Source organism: Narcine bancroftii, chromosome 2 (assembly GCF_036971445.1).
Source record: "Narcine bancroftii isolate sNarBan1 chromosome 2, sNarBan1.hap1, whole genome shotgun sequence".
NCBI lineage: Eukaryota > Metazoa > Chordata > Chondrichthyes > Torpediniformes > Narcinidae > Narcine > Narcine bancroftii.
The window spans coordinates 257,852,569-257,874,729 of NC_091470.1; the positions used below are offsets into that span (position 1 = coordinate 257,852,569).

General features: G+C 39.8%; 1 protein-coding gene across 9 annotated transcripts in view; it reads right to left on the reverse strand.

Annotated features, from left to right (window-relative positions):
• mtbp (MDM2 binding protein) overlaps positions 1-22,161 on the reverse strand; it is a 108,881-nt gene that overhangs the window by 21,412 nt on the left and 65,308 nt on the right. For 8 of the 9 annotated variants that reach the window (XR_011352151.1, XR_011352152.1, XR_011352150.1 and 5 more), the window contains 5 exons: positions 19,549-19,662; positions 17,994-18,158; positions 9,218-9,311; positions 5,501-5,659; positions 4,670-4,765 (listed from right to left, as the gene is read on the reverse strand). Coding sequence is in view for 6 of the 9 variants with exons in the window: in XM_069920949.1 (XP_069777050.1) it covers positions 4,670-4,765; positions 5,501-5,659; positions 9,218-9,311; positions 17,994-18,158; positions 19,549-19,662 (628 nt within the window). In the remaining 3 variants the exon portion in view is untranslated. The remainder of the gene's footprint in view (positions 1-4,669; positions 4,766-5,500; positions 5,660-9,217; positions 9,312-17,993; positions 18,159-19,548; positions 19,663-22,161) is intronic. The other variant, XM_069920950.1, reaches the window with a different exon arrangement.

Here is a 22,161-nt window from a genome sequence, read left to right on the forward strand (position 1 = left end):
CTTTGTTAAACAGCAGAACTACTACATTTGCAACCTTCCAATCCTCCGGAACCATGCCCGAGTCTATTGATTTCTGGAAAATCAATTCCAATGCCTCCACAATCTCCAGAACTCGTGGGTGCACCTCATCCGGTCCGGAGGACATCTATCTTTAGTCCAATCATCTTACTAAGCACTATCTTTTTAGTAATCCTGACTGTACTCAATCCTATCAAGTATATTGCTATTATTTTCCTCAGTGAAAATTGACACAAAATATTCATTTAGTTCCTCTGCCATCTCTTTATTACCCATTATAATTTTTCCAGCATCATTTTCAATCAGTCCTATCTACCCATGTCTCTGTTTTACTCTTTATATATTTTTTTAAAATCAGTATCCTTTTGTATGTTATTTGCCAACTTCCTTTCATAATTCATCTTTTCTTTCCTAATGACTTTCTTTGTCTCTTTCTGTAAATTTTTTAAAAGTTTCTCAGTCTGTTTTTCCACTAATTTTTGCTTTCTTGTATGCCCTCCCTTTTGCTTTTATTTTACCCTTAACCTCTCTCGTTAGCCACATTTGTGCCTTTTTTCCCCATTCATAATTTTCTATTTTCTTGGAATACATCTATCCTGCACTTTATTTCATGTAGAAATATCATCCAATTCTGCTCTGCCACCCCTCCATCTAGCTTACTTTTCCAGTCAACTTGGGCCAATTCCTCTCTCATACCACTGTAATTCCCTTTGTTTCACCGAAATATTGTCACACCTGATATCAGCTTTTCCTTTTTAAATTTAAAATTGAACTCTATCATGCTTTGATCACTACTTCCTAAGGGTTCCATTACCTTTAATTTCCTAATCACCTCAGGTTCATTGCACAGCACCCAATCCAAAACGGCTGATCGCCTGGTGGGCTTATCGACAAGCTGCTCCAAAAAGCCATCCCATAGGCATTCTAGAAAATCTTTCTCCTGAGATCCAGGATCTTCCTGATTTTCCCCAATCCCCTTTTATGTTAAAATCCCCCATAATTATTTTGACATTCTCTTTCTGACATGCTTTTTCTATCTCCACCTGCAGCTCATTGTCTACTTCCTGGCTGCTGCTTGGGGGGGCCTGCATACAACTGCCAATAGGGTCCTTTAACCCTGCCATTTCTTAACTCAACCCATAAGGATTCCACTATTTCTGACCTTATGTCCCTTCTTTCTAGTGGTTTAATACCTTTGCTTACCATCAGAACCATGCCACCCCCTCTACCTGCCTATCTGTGTACCCTTGGATATTCAGCTCCCAATCACATCTATCATTGAGCCATGTCTCTGTGATGGCCACAATGTCATATCTTTCAATCTGTAGCTGTACAACAAGGTCATCTACTTTATTCCTAATGCTTTGTGCATTTAAGTACAGTACCTTTAGACCAGTATCAGTATTGGTCCTCATCAAACACTGTTGTAAAATCCTTACAAATAACATCAACGCCCTTGCCCTCATCTACCCTCTTAGTTTCTTCAAAGGTATATCAAGTTTGTGAGACATCATTTCCCACACAAATCCATTCTGTTGTTCCTTAATTTTCCCCTAGCCATCCAAATGTTGCTTGATTTTATCTATCAGTATCCTCCCACCAGATGTCAAACTAACATGTCTGCAGTTCATCCTCCAGGCCCATTTTTAAAAATGGAAACCATATTAGCCATTTTCCAATCCTCCAGAACTTTTCCTGTCCTCAGGAATAAGTTAAAAATGTCTGTCATAGCCCCATCAATTTCCTTCCTGCCTTCCCACAAAGTTCTAGTGCCCCTTATCTAAGCCCAGAGATACAATCCAAGACTCCTAACACCTATTAAGCTCTGATGAAGACATGTCTTTGGGTGTCTTTAGTTACCTCTCTCCCCTCCCACACTTGCTTATACTGCGCCACAGTAAATACATTCCCAAAATATTCATTTAAGATCTTCCCCATCTCCTCTGACTCTAAACATATCTTGTCAAAATTAGATTTGCCCCAATTTAGGATTTTAATTTGAGGACCAGTGGTATTCTTCTCTATGAATATCTCAAAGTTGATAGAATTATGGTTACTGGTCCCAAAGGGTTACCCTACTGATACCTCGGTTACTTGACCAGTCTCATTCCCCTGTACAAGGTCAAACATTGCCTTTTCCCAGTCACCCTATCCAATCCCCAACACTTTAACATTCCCAGTCAATGGTGGGGAAGGTGAAATCACTTACCATAGCAGCTTTGCTATTTTTACAGACCTCTAAAATCCTTCTGTACATTTGATCCTCCAGCTCCCATCAGGTGACTGATGGCCTTTAGTGTGACTAGGGTGACTACTACTTCTCGGTCCTAATTCCCACCCACACTGCCTCAGACAATAGTTCTCTCTAAACACTACAGCGATATCTTCTTTGATAATACGGTAAACAGTTTCTTCTCCCCCACTCTACCTCCCTTCCCACTGTTCCTATCAAACCTGTAACTACAATACCTGGAATACCCAGTCCTGGCCCTCCTTCAACCACGTCCCTGTTACGTCTTCAACATCCCACTGTTCTGCACCTATCCTCACCCAAAGCTCCTTTCCCTGTCAAGCTTTTTATGTTAAAATACACACAACGTTTACTCCTCCTATCTCAACGCTTGACATCTAACATCCTGTTCTGCCTCAATGCACTTCCTTTGCTTTCCTCGCTCTCCTTAACCTTCTCAGACCTCTGTCCTCTTTTTGGATCCCACACCCTGTCAGATTAGTTTAAATCCTCCTCGTTGAAGCTACCAAACCCCTCCCACAGAATATTGGTTCCCCTCCAGTTCAGGTGTAACCTGTCACTCATGTACAAGTCATCCCTGTCCAACAAGAGATCCCAATTGTCGACAAATCTGAACCCCTCCCTCCTGCACCAACTGCTTACCATGTGTCCACTTGCTCTCTCCTCCTATTCCTACTCTCACTGGGACGTGACACTGGGAATCATCCAGAGATCACCATCTTGGAGGTCTTTCTTTTTAACCATCATCCAAACTCTCAACATTCATTTTGCAGGACCTCATCCCATTTCCTACCTACATCATCGACCATAAGAACACTAATAGGCTATTCAGCCCAACATGAACCTTGACTACTGGCCTGCTCACCCTTCCCTTTAAGAATGCTGTCAGTCATGAGTTGAAGCACCATGCATTTTTTCAGGAGTAGTTGTCAGGCACACTAGATGATTCCGACTTAGCATACTCTGCAGAAGTCCTGGACTAGCTTTACTGCCATCTCGTCTGCATTAACGACTGCAAAGAATAGCAATGGGAAGCCTTCCTTTATCTTTCCAGCTGTGTCCCTGCAGCCTCTGCTCATTCAAGCCCCTTGATGCTAAAGCCTTGACCTGATCCTGCTTTTGTACTGTCCCTAAACCAATCAACTCTGTTTGTTTTGTATTCCGGTCAGCTTCACTTTCTCCTCTCACAAAGAGCTCAGCTTTGTTTTCTCCAGTAAGACAGCACCCCTCTCAAAATGACAGATTTAATAAAATAAAATGGCAAGCCTACCATCTATTGCGCTCATATGCAAAATGGTAGATGACATAAGTGCTGTCAGATAGAACCCAGATGGCTAAGCTTCTTGAGTCCCTGGGAAAAATCGGCTATGAAAGCCCATTTAGTTTTAAATACTGGGGCAAGCCACATCTAGAACCAAGGAAACTGGAACTGATTATCAATCTGCTTTTTAGCATTCTATTTGGTATCATTAAACATTGGACATAATGTTCAATTCTAAAATCAGATGGGAGAAGATGTGGCATTTTAAATGAACATGCACCATACATGGAAGACAAGGGAGTCTGCCCTAGGGGGCAATAGAGAGGCATAGAGTGGCAGAGTATGAAAAGTGGTCTTTTCAGTTTTTAGATGAAGTGCAATGCACAAAGTTTTCCTGAGGAGGGATCAGCCACAAAGCCGGTCTAATTTCTTCTGGCCTTATACTTTTGTTTCCATCAAGTCTTCAGCTTTTGGAAAGGAGCAGACAGTCTTTCATATTTTCAATGAGCAGGGGATGGGAAAGGTGCTTAGCAAATGCAAGTCAGTGTAGCTCCTACAAGGAAATACAAGGAGTACATTGGGTGGCATGGGTATAAATGGCTGGAATCAACTTCTACTGCGCTGAATATAGAAAAAAAACAGAAAATAATCAGTAGGATGCAGGAAAAGTGAAGGTCACGATGTGTTGCACAGGAGATCCTGACGTTAATGCACCAACTTGTGCAAGAGTTAGAGACCCTGGAACCCAGAAACACAAAAATTATGCAAACAAACACATGGTTTAATTTTATTGCTGCCCAAATACACAAATTAATCTAAAAATCCCATACTTTTTTTTTGGAGGGTGGGAGGAACTCAGAGGACCCCCAGAAGAAACCTACACGGTCACAGGGAGAACATACAAACTCCTTAAAGACAGTGCCAGATTTGAACCCGGGCCGCTGGCGCATTAATAGTGCTGCACTGACCACTTCTCCGGTATTGCTTACTTTTCTATACCTAGCTGGTTTTATACTTGCACTAAGCAAGAGGAATCCATAAAACTTGCCAATGGGAATTGTTTGTCAACAATATAAATTTAAAGGAACCAAGAACAAATATGTTAAATTACAGTCAAGGGTTTAGAACATCACACTTACTCAACTCCATGGTAATGACATTCAGTGGCCTTTTCAAAAGGCAGACCTTTCAGTTTCTGAATGGTCATCTCTGGGGTCAGTGGAAACTTATTTTCACTGAAATGCAAGAGGATTTAAAAAAAAATGTTACAGCAATAAGATTTATCACACAATAATTTTTTTCCAAGAAGTTTCTTAACCATCATATATGAAAATACTGAGAGGAAAACAAACTTGGTAAATCAGTTATATATTCTATAACTGAACCAAAATTGGATACAAGTCATGATTACAATAAGTTAGCTTGTCGCAACTACGCTAAGATATCCTTCACTTCAAAAGCAGCATCTTCCTCAGATTTATTTTGCAATTCTAACTAAACTACAAGTACTTTAGTGTGGTTGGAGACATTCAGATGTGTTCTTAAGCTCTGGTAAGTCTTCATAAAAGTATTTCATGAATAACAGCCCAGTTTTGTGAAAATATAGCAAGGTCTTTACCAGTTAAGTTGATGAAAGAGGAAAAAAAGTGAACTCCCAAATATCTCCTTATACACTACTGTGCAACCGAGGGGATGATTATAGGACTCTGCAGAAGCTAATAACCACATTGCGATTCTTAAGGCCACAATTAATTTCTTCTTCCATCTCTCCTGATTGTTGAGCAACTAATCTGGAAATAATAACCATTTTCCTGATTTCCTATTCTTAACTGATGGAATATTTATTCATAACAGATCTTTCTGCTCTTCTGAATCTCAGCCCATATTTTTCTTCATTTGTTTGCATAGAATCTTTCCTATTTCTCCCCAACTATCCCAACAGTACAAAAAGAAAAACAAGCCCAGCATACCTGCTTTGTATTGCTAAAGGCTGGAGCTCAGCAATAGGAAAACCCTCTGGTGTAAAAAACTTCAGCAGTTCCTTGGCATCAAGCTGAATGGGAAGTGGCCTTTGGCTCCCCTTAAGTCCCAAAAGAGTCTCAGATGAACTTGTCAATATGGATCCAGCCCTGGATGTAAATATAATGATAGAAATGGAAAGTTTCAGCACCATGTCCAACAAGTCTACAGTGTCTTCATTTGATTCTGGGTACCCAAAAGCACTTAATAGCCAATGGAATGTAATCGAGCAATTAATAATTTCTATTATTTACTTAACACTCATTATTTTTCTGCTGTACCGGGGAAACTGCATCATTGCTTATAATGTTCTGGACAAGAAAAAAACACCAGAGGATTGTTAATTCAGCCAGCGACATCACGGGCACCAGTCTTCACTCCATCAAGGACATCCACAAGAGGCAGTATCTTAAGAAAGCACCCTCTATCCTCAAGGACCCCCCACCATCCAGACCATCCCCTCTTTACTGTGCTACCAGTGGGGAAAATGGTACAGACCCCTGAAGGTGAACACTCAGCAGCACAAAGACAGCTTCTTTCCCTCTGCCATCAGTTTCCTGAATGAACAATGAGCCACAAACACTGACTTTTTCTTGCACTACTTTTTATTTATTTTGTAAGGAGGTTTATATAAATGTTTGCACTCTGATACTGCTGCAAAACAATGAAATTCATGACATGTTCATGAAAATAAATTCTGATTCTATCCAGATGTTCCACTATTTCTTACTTAAATGACAGCTTTATTCATTTTCCTGACCACAAATGTCCACGCCTGCATTTTGTCGACATCCTTTCTGAAACAATGGTGTGACATTTGCCACCTTCCAATCTGCCAGGACCTGCCCAGAGTCCAAAGAATTTTGGCCAATTACCACAAACACCTCTATTATAACTTCTGTCATTTGTTGCATCCTTAACATCTCTCTTTGGCACGTTAGATGTATCCTTCACCATGAATACTGACACAAAATAGTTATTTAAGATCCGAGCCATTTCCACATTACCCAACATTAACTCCCCCTTCTAATCTTCCAATGAATCTACATTTTTTCAGACATCCTTTACATTTTATAATAATAAAAAAACTTTTAGTATTACTACTACTAAAACTTTTATATTTTGTGCTAGTTTACTTTCAAAAGCTATTTTCCTTTTCTTTATTGCTTGTTTCATTGTTCTTTGATACTTTTTGAAGTTTTCCCAATCCTCCAGTTTCCCACTACTCTTGGTGATTTTGAATGAATGGGATTTTCATTTGATACCTTCCTTTATTTCTTTATTTATCTAAGGTTTGCTCTACCCACTCTCACTATTTTTGCTTTGAAATTAAATATATTTTTGTTAAGCACTCTAAAAGATCTATTTGAAAGTTTTCCAGTCAACTGTCTCACCATGTCGCCCATGTTCCCAGTTAATACTATCCAACCCCTCCTCCATCCTGTAAGTCTTCCAGTTTTAGGTTTCTGATCAAATGATTGTATCTTCTATCTGTCTGAGAAATTCAATCACATTGTGATCACTCATTCCAAGAAGATCCTTAGTTACAAAATCAGTAATTTTACCTGTTTCATTATACAGGATCAGATCTGAGATAGCATCTTTCCTTGTAGGTTCAGTAAACATGCTGTTCAAGAAAACTATGACAGATGCATTCAATGAAATCATCCTCAAGACTGCCTCGACCAATTTGATTCACCCAATCTGTTCTACCAATAGATTATGTTCTTGAGAGAGGGGTTCAATTTGACCAAGTCACAGGAAAGCTTTGAAACAAACAAGTCACCAAAAAAGGCAACAACAATAAAAGACCACCCTTGAGACAGTTGTAGAGGTTTAATTCCAGAGAAATATAGGATTGCATGGCATTGCATGTTCACTACTTCTTACCATATGAAAAGAAATTATATCATGGAGATGAGCAAAACTATCACAAATGATCCCAATATTTCACTGAGGAGAAATTCACAGACCCACTGCTTTTGAATCCTTTCATTGTAAAGATTAAAAGAATATGAACATAAAAGATAAAAATTCACATTACATCATTGTGTCGGGAAGCATGGTTGGCGTAGCAATTAGGGCAAAACTATTACAGAACCAGCAACTTTGATTCGCATCTGGCGCTGTCTGTAAGGACAGTTCTCCCCATGAGGGTTTCCCCGGGTGCTCTGGATTCCTCCCACATTCAAAAACATTTGGTTAATTAGGCAGCATGAGTTTCAATGGCTGGAATCGGCTTTATTTTTTAAATGGTAGTGGGCATCAACTCTTGGAAAGACTGCATAAGAAAGCTACTGATAATCTTTGATGAGATATTTACAGAAGAGTCAAGGCTGTAATAACTGAAGTTCTACAAATACAACTACAGCATTTGTTTTCCATTTGTATAATCTTCACCTGTTGTACGTCACAAGCTGAATTCAGATTTAAACTGTTATAAAAACAGTTATGACTGGAAATGCTAGAATTCATCAAAGCTTGGTGAATTATTGGGAAACTAGGATGTTGCAATGCAGTTTCCTGCTTTCATTGGAAAATCCAGGATTTTGTGTGAGACGAAGACCTCTCAGAATTATGTTAAAATATTATCAGAAGGAAAACACAAAAGTCTGCAGAGACAGTGGCTGAAGTAAAAACACAATGCTAGAAAAACTCAGCATGTTAAACAGTGTACTTTATATAGCAAAGATAAAGACACATAACCATTTTGGGCTTGAGCCCTTCAAAAAGGTATAAAAAATGTAGGCAGGCACCCAAACAAAATGGTTGGGGGGGGTTGGGGGGAAGGGAAGGAGCACAATCTCGAAGGTGGAATGTGAGAGGGAGGGCACATCAGCAAGGTGGGATGGCTATGTGAATGGAGAGGGAAGGGGGTGGATAGCTGAAAGAAAGAAGGGAAAGGGAAGGGAGGGAGAACAAAAGGTAGGCTAGCAGAAACTGGAGAAGTCGACATTAATGTCATCTGGTTGGAGTGCCAAAACATCAAATTAAGTGATTCTCGTCCAAGTTACGGTGGTCTTGATGGGACAGTACATGAATGGCACGGTTAGTGTAGTGGTTAGTGCAACACTGCTACAGCACCAGTGATCATGGTACTAATCCAGCACTATCTGTAAGGAGCTTGTACATTGTCCCCGAGGGTTTCCTCTCACAGTTCAAAATGGGCTCGTGGGATGAAAGGGCCTGTTATTGTGCTCTATGTCTGAATTTTGTCATTTGGAGGAGCAGTCATGTACTGTCCCATTAAGACCACCTGTAAATTGGAAGAGCAACACTTAATTTTCCATCTGGGCACTTTCTAACGGATGTCATTAACATTGACTTTTTTCCTTCCCTTTCCCTGTCTTCTTTCTTCCAGCTCTCCATTGCCTTCCCTCTCCAATCGCAAAGCCATCCTCCCCCCCGCCCCCCCCCCCTCGCTTGCTGGTGTGCACTCCCTCCTTTATCCACCTAATACCTCCTGCCTTTGGGACTGTGTTCCCCCTGCCCTTCTCGCCCCCCCCCACCCTTTTGTTTGGACATATGCCTACATTTTTTCATACCTTAATGAAGGACTTAAGGCCGGAACATTGGTTAAGTATCTTTATCTTGCTATATAATGTACACAGTTTGACCTGCTGAGTTTCTCCAGCATTGTGTTTTTAAAATATCATCATACATCTTACCTGCTTTTCTGTCTGATTTGCTCAAGGTTTTCGTAGTTTTGAAGAACACTTCTCTCAGGCCACTGTGAAGGGCTTAGGTTTGAGGTTTTATTTTCTAGAGAGAAAATCAAAATATTGTAATTCAAAATACACTAAAAGAATCAAGTCCATATGTTGTGCTTAATTGCAATGCGAAAATCAGGGCTGGAGTACTTTATGCTCCCAACATACTTCTTGTTAATCCACAAGAAAATAAAGCTTTGGAGGAATCACTTAAACAAGTTATTTCAACATAGGCCCAGATATCATTAGTCTGAAACGTGAACAGTTTCCTGCCTGATCAAATGAGTGTTTTGCAGTACTTTCCGATTATATTTTGACAGTGATGCTCTGAAGTAGTATGTTGCATTGCTGTGACAGGAAGCAAATTCATCTCGGCCTGAACAACAATTTGAACCGAACTAACAAGAGGAAAATGGGAAAGAGATAAGCAATGTTCATTCGATACAAAGCAATGTGCCCTCAACCAAAACTGCACAATCGCAACCAGTCCTTACTCTAATATTTGTCACCTTAAAACAGAATTGATTTCTTTAGACTTGAGTGCAACACACAAAAGTGCTGGAGAGACTTAGCAGTCACGCAATGTCTTTAGAAAGTAAAGCGACACTCTCCTTTCTCAATCTCTCTCTCCGTCATGGGAGACAAAGTCTCTAGAGACATTTTCTATAAACCCACCAATTCCCAGAGTTACCTAGATTACATCTCTGCACACTCTGCCCCCTTTAAGGATTCTATTTCTTTCTCTCAATTCCTCTGTCTCTGTCACATCTGCTCCCAGGATGAGGTTTTTCATTCCATGAAGAAGGTTCTCACTCTTCAAAAAAAAAAGTGGCTTCCCCTCAACTGCCATCAACACAGCCCTTATCCACATCTCATCTATTTTCAGAGCATCTGTCCTGGACCATTCCACCCCTATATACAACAAAGACAAGATTCCTCTTGTCCTCACCTACCACCCCACCAGCTTTCACATCCAACACATCATCATCTTTCACATTTCCACCAACTACTTCGTGATTCTTCCACAAGACACATCTTCCCCTCTCTGCTTTCCACAAGGGCCACTCCAGACTCTCTTGTCATTCATTCCTTCCCACAAATCCCCCCTCCCTTCCCACCATGGTACCAATCCTGTAACTGCAAGAAATCCTACACTTGCACCCACACCTCCTCCCTCACCAGCAAGCAGTCCATCCGCGTGACGCAACACTTCAATTGTGAACCTGCTGAGGTCATTTACTGCTTACAGTGATCTCGTGGACTCTTCGACATCGGAGAGACTGAACACAGACTGGGAGATCCCAGTGGCAAACCATTTCAATTCCACATGCCATTCCCACACTGACTGATTCAATCAGGCACTCATTCAATTACTCTTCTGCATTTTTTTTTCCTCTGAATGACACAGTTGTTTACATTTGTACACTGTGTACCTTTTTTTACGCTACCAATAAGTGTCTCGCCCGCAGGAAAAAGAATCTCAGGGTTGCTCTTTAAAATATGATGTCACATTTGTACTGACAATAAATCCAAAATCTGTCCATGGCCTCATATACTGCCAAACCATGGCCATCCGCATGTTGAAAAACACCTAATATTCTGTCTGGGCACTCTCCAACCAGATGGCATTATCATGGACTTCTACCGTTTCGTAAACCCCTCCCATCTCTCTCTCTCTCTCTCTCTCTCTCTCTCGTTATCCCTCAGTCTCCCTTCCTCCAGCTCCCCACCTCCTTCCCTCTCCTTATTTCCTCCTCTTATCACTTCTCTTCCACCATCTCACCCATATTCACCTATGACCTTTTACCTGTAAGCCTGTGCTCCTCCCCCATCTCTTTATTCAAGCACCTGCCTGCTTTTTGCTCATATTTTGACAAAGGACTCAGGCCCGAAATGTTGGTTCTATCCCTTTGCTTTCTCTCAAAGCTGTGTGACCTGCTGAGTTTCTACAGCATTTTTGTGTATTGCACAACAATCTCAGTATCTGCAAACTTTCCTGTTTAAAGTTATTAGACTTGATACTGGAAAGAATCTGGAAATATTTTAGCTTTCCTGTTTCTTTCTTTCAACATACCATGTAATAAATCTGCTCTTTTAATCACACCGACATAAATGAATTAAAAATACTTTGTGGATAAATCTTTTACAGAGAATGAAATTGAAATGGCTATAAGAGATATGCCAAATGGAAAGGCACCCGGTGAAGATGGGTTCTCTATAGAATTTTATAAAACTTTTTATGTTGATATATCTTCTATTTATAAGAATGTAATACAGCAAATTTATAAAACTTTTCAATTACCTGAATCTTGTTCTAATGCAATAATTACGGTTATACCAAAAAAAGATAAAGATCCTTTACAGGTTTCTTCTTATCGACCAATATCGTTGTTAAATGTAGATTATAAAATTGTAGCTAAAGTTATGGCTAATAGATTAGCTCAATATTTACCTAAAATAATACATAAAGACTAAACAGGATTTATAAAAAACAGATATGTATCTGATAATATTTTGCGACTAATTACTTTGATAAATAAATTGAAATCTCAAATGAATTATCCAATAGTGGTTTCATTAGATGCAGAAAAGGCTTTTGATAGAGTGGAATGGAAGTTTTTATTTAAAGTACTTGAGAAATTTTGTTTTGGTTCTTCGTTTATTGTATTGATAAAGGCTTTATATAATAGTCCGAAGGCTAGAGTTGCTACTAATGGACGATCTCAGAATCTTTTGATTTAACAAGGTCTACTAGACAAGGATGTCCATTGTCACCTGCTTTATTTGCTATAGTTATTGATCCTTTGCCACAGTTAATACATCAAAATGAAAATGTTGAGGGAATGAGAGTTTTGAATGAGGAATATAAGATTAATTTATTTGCAGATGATGTTTTATTATACCTGGTGGACCCTGATATTTCTTTACCAGCAATTCAAGAATCTTTAGAAAATTATGGTCAATTATCTGGCTATAAGGTAAATTGGGCTAAAAGTGAAATTTTGTCAATTTGTAAAGATGATTATTCGATTTATAAAAATATTATGAAATTGAAGTGGACAAAACAAATTAAATATTTGGGAATTAATGTCAATACAGAATATCAAGATTTATATTCAATTAATTACCTTCCCTTAATAAAAAAGATTAAACTAGACTTGATTAGGTGGAAGGACTTACCTTTAGGTTTATTGGGGAGGATTAATACTATAAAAATGAATATTTTTCCTCGGATGCAATATTTATTTCAATCAATTCCTTATTTTTTAAAAAAAAAGTTTTTTTAAGGATTTATACAAAGCAGTTAGAGAATTTTTATGGAAGGGAAAATTTCCAAGGGTAGCAATGAAAAAATTGATGTGGGACTTTCAATTTGGAGGTTTGAGATTACCCAATTTTCAATATTATTATGAGGCAGCTCAATTTAAATTTCTTAGTGCATTAATGAATATGGAGGATCCGCCCAGTTGGGCAAAGATAGAACTGGCAGTTATTTTAGAAAAATCTCCACATGAATTTTTGTTTCAATGGAATAAAAATTTGTTACGAACTTATGATGTACCAATATTGAAATATTTATTGAATCTATGGACGAGTAAACTTGATAAAATGGGGCTTAAAAATAAATGGTCTGGGTGATTGCCATTATATAATAATCAACTTGTTCCTTTTACGATCTCCAATATCACTTTGAAACAATGGGAAATGAAAGGAATAAAAAACTTATCTGATTGTTTTTTTGAAGGACATTTTTGTTCTTTTGAGGAATTACAAAGGAAATTTGGTATTAGTGGAAATTCTGTATTTGTGTATTATCAGTTAAGATCATTTGTAAAACAGATATGTGGTCGGCAAATGACTTTATTACCCGAAACTAGTTTTGAGAAATATATACTTTCAATACCAGAAAAGGGGTATATATCTGATTTGTATTGTATTTTACAAGAAAATGAAAGTAAGAAAGATTGGGATAAAGATAAGTTGAAATGGGAAAAATATTTAGATTCTACAATAGCTGAAGAAGCTTGGATGGAAATTTGTCAAAACAGTATTCGGAAATTGATTAATGCTAGATTAGCGATGATTAATTATAATTTTATACATCAATTATATTTAACACCAGAAAAATTTAAAAAAATTGGTCTTAGTAAGTCAGATTGTTGTTTTCGTTGTGACCAGACAGCTAGTACTTTTTTTACATACTGTCTGGTCCTGTGACTGATTGCAAGTTTTGGAAAGGTATTCAATCTATATTTAATAGATTATATAATATTTGTGTTGTATTAGATCCTGATATATTTTTATTAGGGAATATAATCATTAATTGATTCAGGATTAAACAATTATCAGATTTCTTTTATCTATTTAGCTTTAGCAGTGGCCAAGAAATGTTTAGCGTCTACTTGGAAAGATAGAAATATACTAACTTTGGATAGGTGGTATTTAGAGATGAAGTCTTGTTTAATTATGGAAAGGATATCTTTTTCAATTCAAGATATCTTTTTATAAGTTGAAGTGGACTCCATTTGTTAAGTATATGCAATTAAGTTTGATTTAAGTATGTTCCTAGATGTGATATTTTAGATCTGATAAATCTTTTTTTAAATTATTTTTTATTTGTCATATTTTTCTTTTTCTTTGTGTGTTTTTTTTTAATATAATATTATTAATTTTACTAATTCTTCACTCTTTATTTTGGGGAGGGGAAGGGTGGGTTTTTTTATATATATAGATTTTTAGTTCTTGTATATGTAGGGGGGGTTAGGTTGAATTAAGTTAGGTTACTAATGTTGTATTGTAATTATATTATTTTATTTTATATCTTTTCTTTAAATGTAATTTTTCTTTTTATTCCTGTGATAAAACCTTTAAATAAAGTTTAAAAAAAAACATACTTGGTAAAACATACTTCTAAACTTAACCAAACAATAACATGGATATACAGACAGCCCCCAGGTTATTAATGAGATCTGTTTCTGTCGAATTTGTAGGCAAGTCGGAACAGGTATATTTGGTTCTTATTTAGCGTCAGTTAGTCAAATGTTTGTCTTAATAAATAGTATTCAGGTATTTTAATATCTGTGGTAAATTTATGTAGTCAAATTTTGAACAGCTTTCTTTGTGTGCCCCAATGTGGTAGATAGGGCATATTCATGGACCCTCTCCAATTGAGGCGCGTACTTGATGACATTACACAGGCTGTGCCAATTTTAAAGAGCATACCAACGTAGCATCCTACGACAGGAGAAGTCCTGCATGATTTCAGCACCGCTCCTAAGATTGACAGAATCAAACAGGATGCCAGACGCCTGCGGACAGGATCCAGCCTATGTTGAACAGGGTCACACTTGTGTGGTGGTGTCTGGAGAGGGCATCTGCAATGGTGTTGTCTTTCCTCGACACATGCCGAATGTCAGAGGTGAACTCTGAGACGAAAAACAGATGTCGTTGTTGTCTCGCCATCCATGGGTCCGATATTTTCGACAGGGCAAAGGCAAGGGGTCTGTGGTCGGTGAATACAATGAACTGCCATCCTTCTAGGAAATGGTGGAAGTGCTTCATGACCAGGTAAAACGCCAACAGTTCCCAATCGAAGGTGCTGTATTTAAGTTTGGGGGTATGTAGATGGTGGCTGAAAAAGGCGAGTGGCTGCCAGTGGCCATTGACTCGCTGTTCTAGGACTGTATCTACTGCTGTGTTGGAGGCATCCGATGTCAGTGCATTCATGCATGGGTGTGCTAACATGGTTGTTTAGGCTAGTGTCTCTTTAGCTTCCTAGAATGCTGTCTTTGTCTCAGGCATCCATGTTAACAGTTTTTGTTTGCTGGTCACAGATGGAAAAGTGGGCATAGTATCTTGGTGGTAAAAGTTCACCATGCCTAAAAACTCTTGTAAACCCTTGATGGTGGAGGGCCGTGGGAAATTCCGGATGGCTGCCACTTTAATTTGCAACAGGGCTGCTCCAGCAGACGTGACTCTGTGCCCTAAAAAGTCAATGGTCTCCTTACCGAAGCTGCATTTCCCTGGATTGGCATCGAGTCCGAAATCACAGAGCTTCTGGAATAGGAATCTGAGGTGCTGGACATGCTTGTCCTCCGTAGTGCTGGCTACCAGGATATCATTCAGTTAGACGAAAATGAAAGGGAGGCCTCTGGAAACTGTGTCCATTAGATGTTGAAAGGTTTGTGCCACATTTTTCAACGGCATTCTCAGAAATTCAAAAAGCCCGAATGGGGTTATAATGGCTGTCTTGGGCATATCATCTGTGTGTACGGAGATTTGGTGGTAACCTTTCACAGGGTCCACTTTGGAAAAGAACTGTTTCCCATGCAGATTTACGGCAAAATCCTGAATGCGCAGTATTGGGTCACGATCTGATACTGTTCCACTGTTCAATCTTCGGAAGCCCCTGCATAGTCGCCAACCCCTGCTTGCTTTAGGGACCATATGTCAGGGAGATGACCAGGGGCTGTCAGAACACCTGATGATGCCCAGCTCCTCCATCATTTTACATTCCTCTTTGGCTTGTTGTAAATGGCCAGGGTGGGGGTGGAGTCTCCTTGCCTTGGCATGAATGGGTGGTCCTTCAGTTGTCACAATGTTGGACATTGTGTGGCGGGGTGTTCAAATGAAAAACTGGTGTAAGGATCTCAGGAAACTCAGTTAGGAACTTTGCAAACTTGTCCGTAGACAGGGTCTGAATGCGCAGGGCTGTCCGTGTACTAGGCGAGAGTGGACACGTCTGGAAAGTGGAGGCATGGACTAACTGTCACCCCCTCACATCGACCAGTAGGTTATTGGCCCTCAGGGAATCCACTCCCAGGGTCAGTTGGTGTACGACGCGATAGTGAAATCCCACCTGTAAGTCGAGTCTCCTAGTAGCAAACGGACTGACCTAGTGCTGTAGCTGGGTATAGGTGTCCCAGTAGGTTGGACTGTTTAATCCGGGCTTCTCAAAGGTGTTCAGTGGCAGGATGTTGCATTCGGCTTCTGTGTCGACTAAAAACCTTCGTCCAGAGATTTGGTTGACAGCACAAAAGAGGCCTATCTGTTTGCCAACTACCATGGCCATTACTAGTGGATGGCGGTGCTGTTTCCCTGGGTGTCGGCAGATTAAGTGCACGGTGGGACGCATTGGCAGGCATTCCAGCCCCACTTCCTGTGGTAAAAAACAGCACCCATCTCGCTGCTTGCCTTTGGACCTTCCAGCCTGTCTCAGTTGTCGAAATGGACTGTGGCGACAGAATTTTTGGGAACTCTGTATAGTCTGTTTGCTTCGTTTGCCACAGCCTGAGGGTCAGAAAAGTCTGCATCAAACAAGAATAAGGTGATATCGCGGGGGAGGCGTTCTAAGAATGCGGCCTTGAACATTAGGCACTTGGAGTGTCCACCGGCTAGCGCGAGCATTTCGGTCATTAGCTCAAAGGGGGTTCTGTCCCCAAGTTCGTCTAGATGTAGGAGACGCGTGCCTCTCTCCAGCTCAGTCATGGTGAAAGATCATAGGAGGTGGGCCTTAAAAGTCTCGTACTGACCTTCTGCCAGAGGATTGCTTTGGAAAAGTTCAACTTTAGTTGCTGACTCCTCGTCTCGCGATGCGACAATGTGCCAAAATTTTGTAGTCATTTTGTAGTCAATTTTGAATTGTGCCTCCGTCTGAATGAACTAAGCACGTGGTCTGTGTGCCCAGAACACTGGCAGCTTAATGACCACCGTGCTCAGCACTGGTTCACTAGCCATTGTGTTGGGTTCAGAGACGTCTGAAACGTCGAGGTCATCAATGTGGTTGCTTTTAAGGCAGAGCTGCAAAGGAAAACACTGACTCACACTGTAACCAGCAAAGAACCCTTTAATCTCTCTTTAGAGATTTTTAAGTCACTTCCGGTTTGGCTATTCCAAAACCAAATATGACATCATAACACTTCTGACACGTTTCTCAGCCTGCGGGCTTAGTTCCCGAGGTGGAGGGGGTCCAACGTCATCTCAGCGCGGGCCCCCGGGACTTGTGGTCAGCCGGCATTACAGGGACGATGCGACCATTAACCCTCTCCCCCCTGACTGCCGCTACAATTGTTTTGATTTTGATCAGTCAGATAATATGTGCAAATTAAAACTATTTTCTTTCGGTGTTTGATTATTTATCCCTGATGTTGAGTTGCAGACTGCCACAAGTAAAAATGTGCTGGCTTAAGAGAAAAAAAATGTTAGTACAGATTCAGCTGGTCTTCAACAAAGAGGGGTATTGTTTATTTGAAATATATTTCTCATACATTGTTGAACCATTAGCACAAACGCTGTGATTTTTCTTCACATTGCCCTTGCACCTGGAATATGGCACTGAGATACAAGAACAACTGCTGAAAGGCAGAGCAGATGGCCTACTCCTCTACAATTTCAATGCTTCTTGGTTTCATCTATTGACACTTTCAGATATGTCCAATTAACTTTAATTTTTTTTAATTCAATTCTGTCAAGTTAACTTTAACCAAATCAAATTATTTACAGAAATATTCAGAAGAAACAAATCATCTACAGTTTTATTTGATCTTTGTCAATGGTATCACAGGCATTTGATTATTTTTGTAATGAGCAAAGGATAATTTGATACATGAACAGATTAAAGTCTCCGCTCTTTTTTTCCTCCAAAGCAAACCTCCCCCAGCCTCTCAGCCCTCAACTCCACCCCCTGCATCGAGCCCACCAACTGCCAGGTTAAATTCCACGCAAGGCATCTTACCATTATGTTTAACAGCTTCCTGTTGGTTTTGACATTCATTTCCTGAATTAGTGCTCAGGATGGCACTGCCAAACTGCCTAAAATACTGTTCTCTCACTAAAGTTAGCAATGCCTTCAGTTCATTGACTGCAATTGATGAATCTTTTTCATTTATCTGCTTCCTTTCTGTGAACACAATGCAAAAGGTAATTATAAGGCAAAAGGTACATCTTTGTTTAATTCTTGCATTTCAAGGTAAAATTAGATTTTGTCAGTCTGATGCAAATACTGAGATATTGCAAATGCTAGAAGCATTGGCAAATAGGAGCAAATCTTGCCTTGTTTGCACTAGGATATTGATGTAACTATATCATACACTGTACATTCAAAAATCAAGGTGAAGCTAAGCCACAATATTCCATGACCAAATGGAAAATCTCATACTACAAATTCAATAAGTGCAATGTTATGATGGTAATGCAATTTTTAAAATGAACCATGCTAGTAACAGCAGCTTCATGACATTTGACAATGTTGCAATGACATTAGGACAATATAAATATGAAATAAAGCCAAAACTATGACAACCTGGCTAAGATCACAATATCATACAGAACTTCTGAGGATGCATGAAATCCTGGTATTCCAATGCATTGCATTTTATTTAATCTCTTGACAAAATAAACCAATGTCCAAATTTTGATTGCTTTTGGTTTGCCATAAAGGCTGAAATGCAACTGCTGCATAGTGAGCTGCTAAAAATGAAGACATAATTGTTTCCAGAATGAACTTGAGTACAAACTTGTGTATGAGACAGCGAAATTCCTGACAGTTTCTGTTCAGGGGACAGTTTAAGGACAATTAGGGACAAACAAACAAAAAAACAGTATCACTGGCATTGTCCACACCTTGTGAATGGATTAAGGGCTTGCAGCACCTGTACGCAAGAACATTTGCACCATAAGGATGACAGAGAAGTAGGATTACGAAAAAGAAGGGAGGATGAAGCAGGAAGAAGCGTGTTCATATCATTGAGCTGTACATTACCCAGGCTGAATATTCTTCGACTTTCTGTTTAGCCCTGCACTGACAGTGGAGAAGGCCAAGGACCGATAGGTCAATGTGGGAATGAGAATTTGAAATGTCATGCAAATTAGAGGTGAAGATGGCCATTATCTGACCTAGAAACACTGCTTGGGGCCCTGGATATTGGTGAAAGAGGAAGCGTTTGGACAATGTTGGAGGAGTAGGTGCTAGGGGAGGTTAGCGGGATAGGAATGAATAAATCAGGGAGTCATGGAGAGAGCAGTCCTTGCAGAAAATAGAAAAGGGTGAGGAAACAGAGTGATGCCAGAATTGACTGGAGAGCACGATTGTTGGTGATCTTTCAAGGAGCCAGCACAAATATGGTCAGCTGAATGGCCTCTTTGCATGATTCATGGTTGAAACCCAACCTACGGGTTGTGTAATGATGTTCATTAATGCACGTATCATTTTATTATACTGGATTCAGCCCCAATTATTTGCTGGATGATCAGAAAACTCAGAAACCCATTATACAATATACTAGACTTACTCAGAAACTCTCTTAAAGCAAATGTCTGGATTTGAGCCAGTTTCTTCTCTCGGTTTACAAATTGTTCACCAGTCAGGTAAGGTATTGTCCAGAGAAGTTCTTCAGCATCACACCCTGCATTTTAGAAGAGCTCAGTGAATGCAGCAGCTGCCAGAGTACATTCAATCACATTATCGAATGGTCACTTAATGTTCCATTAATTAGTATACACAATAGGTTGAGGATTACATCAGAACTTTTAAAAAGGCCTGAAACATCAAACTATTTAGAATTTACCTGTGAAGAGTTCAATTCATCTATCATAGGTTTTTAAAACTTTGAAAGGGAGAAAGGAATGAGTATTAATAATTTTCTATCTCAGAATGGCTTTTAACAATAGCAAACTAAATTCAGTACTTGTACCTCAACTTCTTTCTATTCTACAGCACTTCCCAGGTCCTTGCTATTCACTGTGCAAGTCCTGCCCTGGTTTAACTTCCCAAAATGCATCACTTTGTACTGGGTTGAGTTAAATTCCTTCTGCCATTCCTTTTACCAATTTCTGAGTTATTATTAAAAATCCCTGCAGCACCTCAATCTGAAAAACAACCCTCTAATCTGTATCTAATCTGCTACTTACCCATGTGATATAACCTTCCAGACCAGCCTACCATGTGGGATCTTGTCAAAGGTCTTGCTAATCTCCTTGTAGACAAGGCCCTCTTCAATGATCCAGCTTGCTTTTCAAAAATCTCAGTGAAGTTGATGAGACACAATTTTCAATACTGGCTATCCCTAAATGGTTCTCACGAGCAGGCAATAGTGTGGCTTTTGTGCATTAAAAACCTCTTTAGACTCACTGGCCTGCACTTCGCTGGCTTATTCTTTCAATCTTTCTTAAACAATGCAAATTAGAATCACCTCCTTTAACTTTCCTGCAACTAATTTTAAGGCCCTTTTATAGAGTTAAAAAAAAGCAAATGCAAAAACAGAGATTCTCCATCTTTACATCACTGCACTTACCTCCATAAAAGGTCTGAATGCGGACTGACTGCTCCAACTCACTCCAGCTTCCATCTGCCAAGGGGGGCACCCTTAGAGATGGAGAGAAGTCGCTCCACCTCCTGCATAAAAGGAATGCTGCTGAAAGCGGCTCCAAACAGGAAGGTAAGATTACTGATGTTGTGCTGACAGCCCCGTTGCCCCACTGCGCTGTCACAGAGCGGCCAGAGGAGCAGTCAGCCTGAGCACACTCATTCCGTCCCGTTCCCTCATGCTGCTGTGCTCTCTCACGCCGTCTGCTCTTGACGGAGCTGTCAGGCAGCGGGGCTGTCAGGCAGCGGGGTGGCCATTGCTGTTCTACACATCCTGCCCCCTTTTGCCCTGAGAAGCCAGCATGCTGCTCTGGGCTACATAAAAGGACTGTGCTCTCTGCCATTTCTGTTCTCTGCATAAAAGGTAAATTCACATTAAAAAAAAACGAGCAGGCAATAGTGTGGCTTTTGTGCATTAAAAACCTCTTTAGACTCACCGGCCTGCACTTCGCTGGCTTATTCTTTCAATCTTTCTTAAACAAAAGCACAACATTAAGCTCTTTCTAGTCTTCAGGTACCTCATCCATGTCAACCAAATATACAAAAATCTTTGCCAGGATCCTGGTAATCTCTTCCCTTGCTTCCACAACGTGCTCAGATGCACTTGGTTAGGCACTAGTGATCTTTCGAACTTTATGCACCTCAAGACCTCAAAAACGAGTGGTTATAGAATCAGCAGGGATGAGTGCAGGAATCTTCTCTCATTTAGCAAACCTGAGTTAAAACATAACTTGTCAAATTTTAGTCTACAATGTTGTTCTGTAATCCATGTTCACAAAATTCACTAACTTTATTTTTCTCTATTTTAATTCTGCACATTTCGTGAATGGTTTCCAATTCCTGAAAGCTTTTGATCATTATTGACAAGCAGTCTCACAAGAGCCGGTCATGTTTATCTTATTTCAAGTATTGATGTAGAACCTCTAATGCTATTTGATTATGGAGCTTATTGCAGCTAAAGCAACCCCTTCCTCTCATAAGCCAGGGAAGTGCAGGCCATTGAGTCTAAAGCAACCCCTTCCCCTCATAAGCCAGGGAAGTGCAGGCCGTTGAGTCTAAAGCAACCCCTTCCCCTCATAAGCCAGGGAAGTGCAGGCCGTTGAGTCTAAAGCAACCCCTTCCCCTCATAAGCCAGGGAAGTGCAGGCCGTTGAGTCTAAACAGTTTTTTATGCACAAAAACCATACAGTTTTTCTTGGTCACATCGATGTGTTTCAGGTTAGATCTGTTCTCTCCTCTGAACTCTCAAGCTTCCATGATATTCTCTAAGGTAAATACAGGTGAGAAGTATTAATTTAAGATCTCACTCATCTTCTAATGACCACACTAAACTTTTAACAGGACCTAAGTCTGTTCCTAGTTATTCCTTTGCTCCTAATATACTGTGGAACCTTTTCAGATATGTCATATCCCCTTTAGCCCTCCTCATTTCTTTGAGTTTACTCCTACAACCCTCACACTCCTCAAGTGTCTTGCTTAATTCCAGATACATATACCTGATACATGCCTCCTTTTTCCTGACCATAGCCTTAATCTACCCT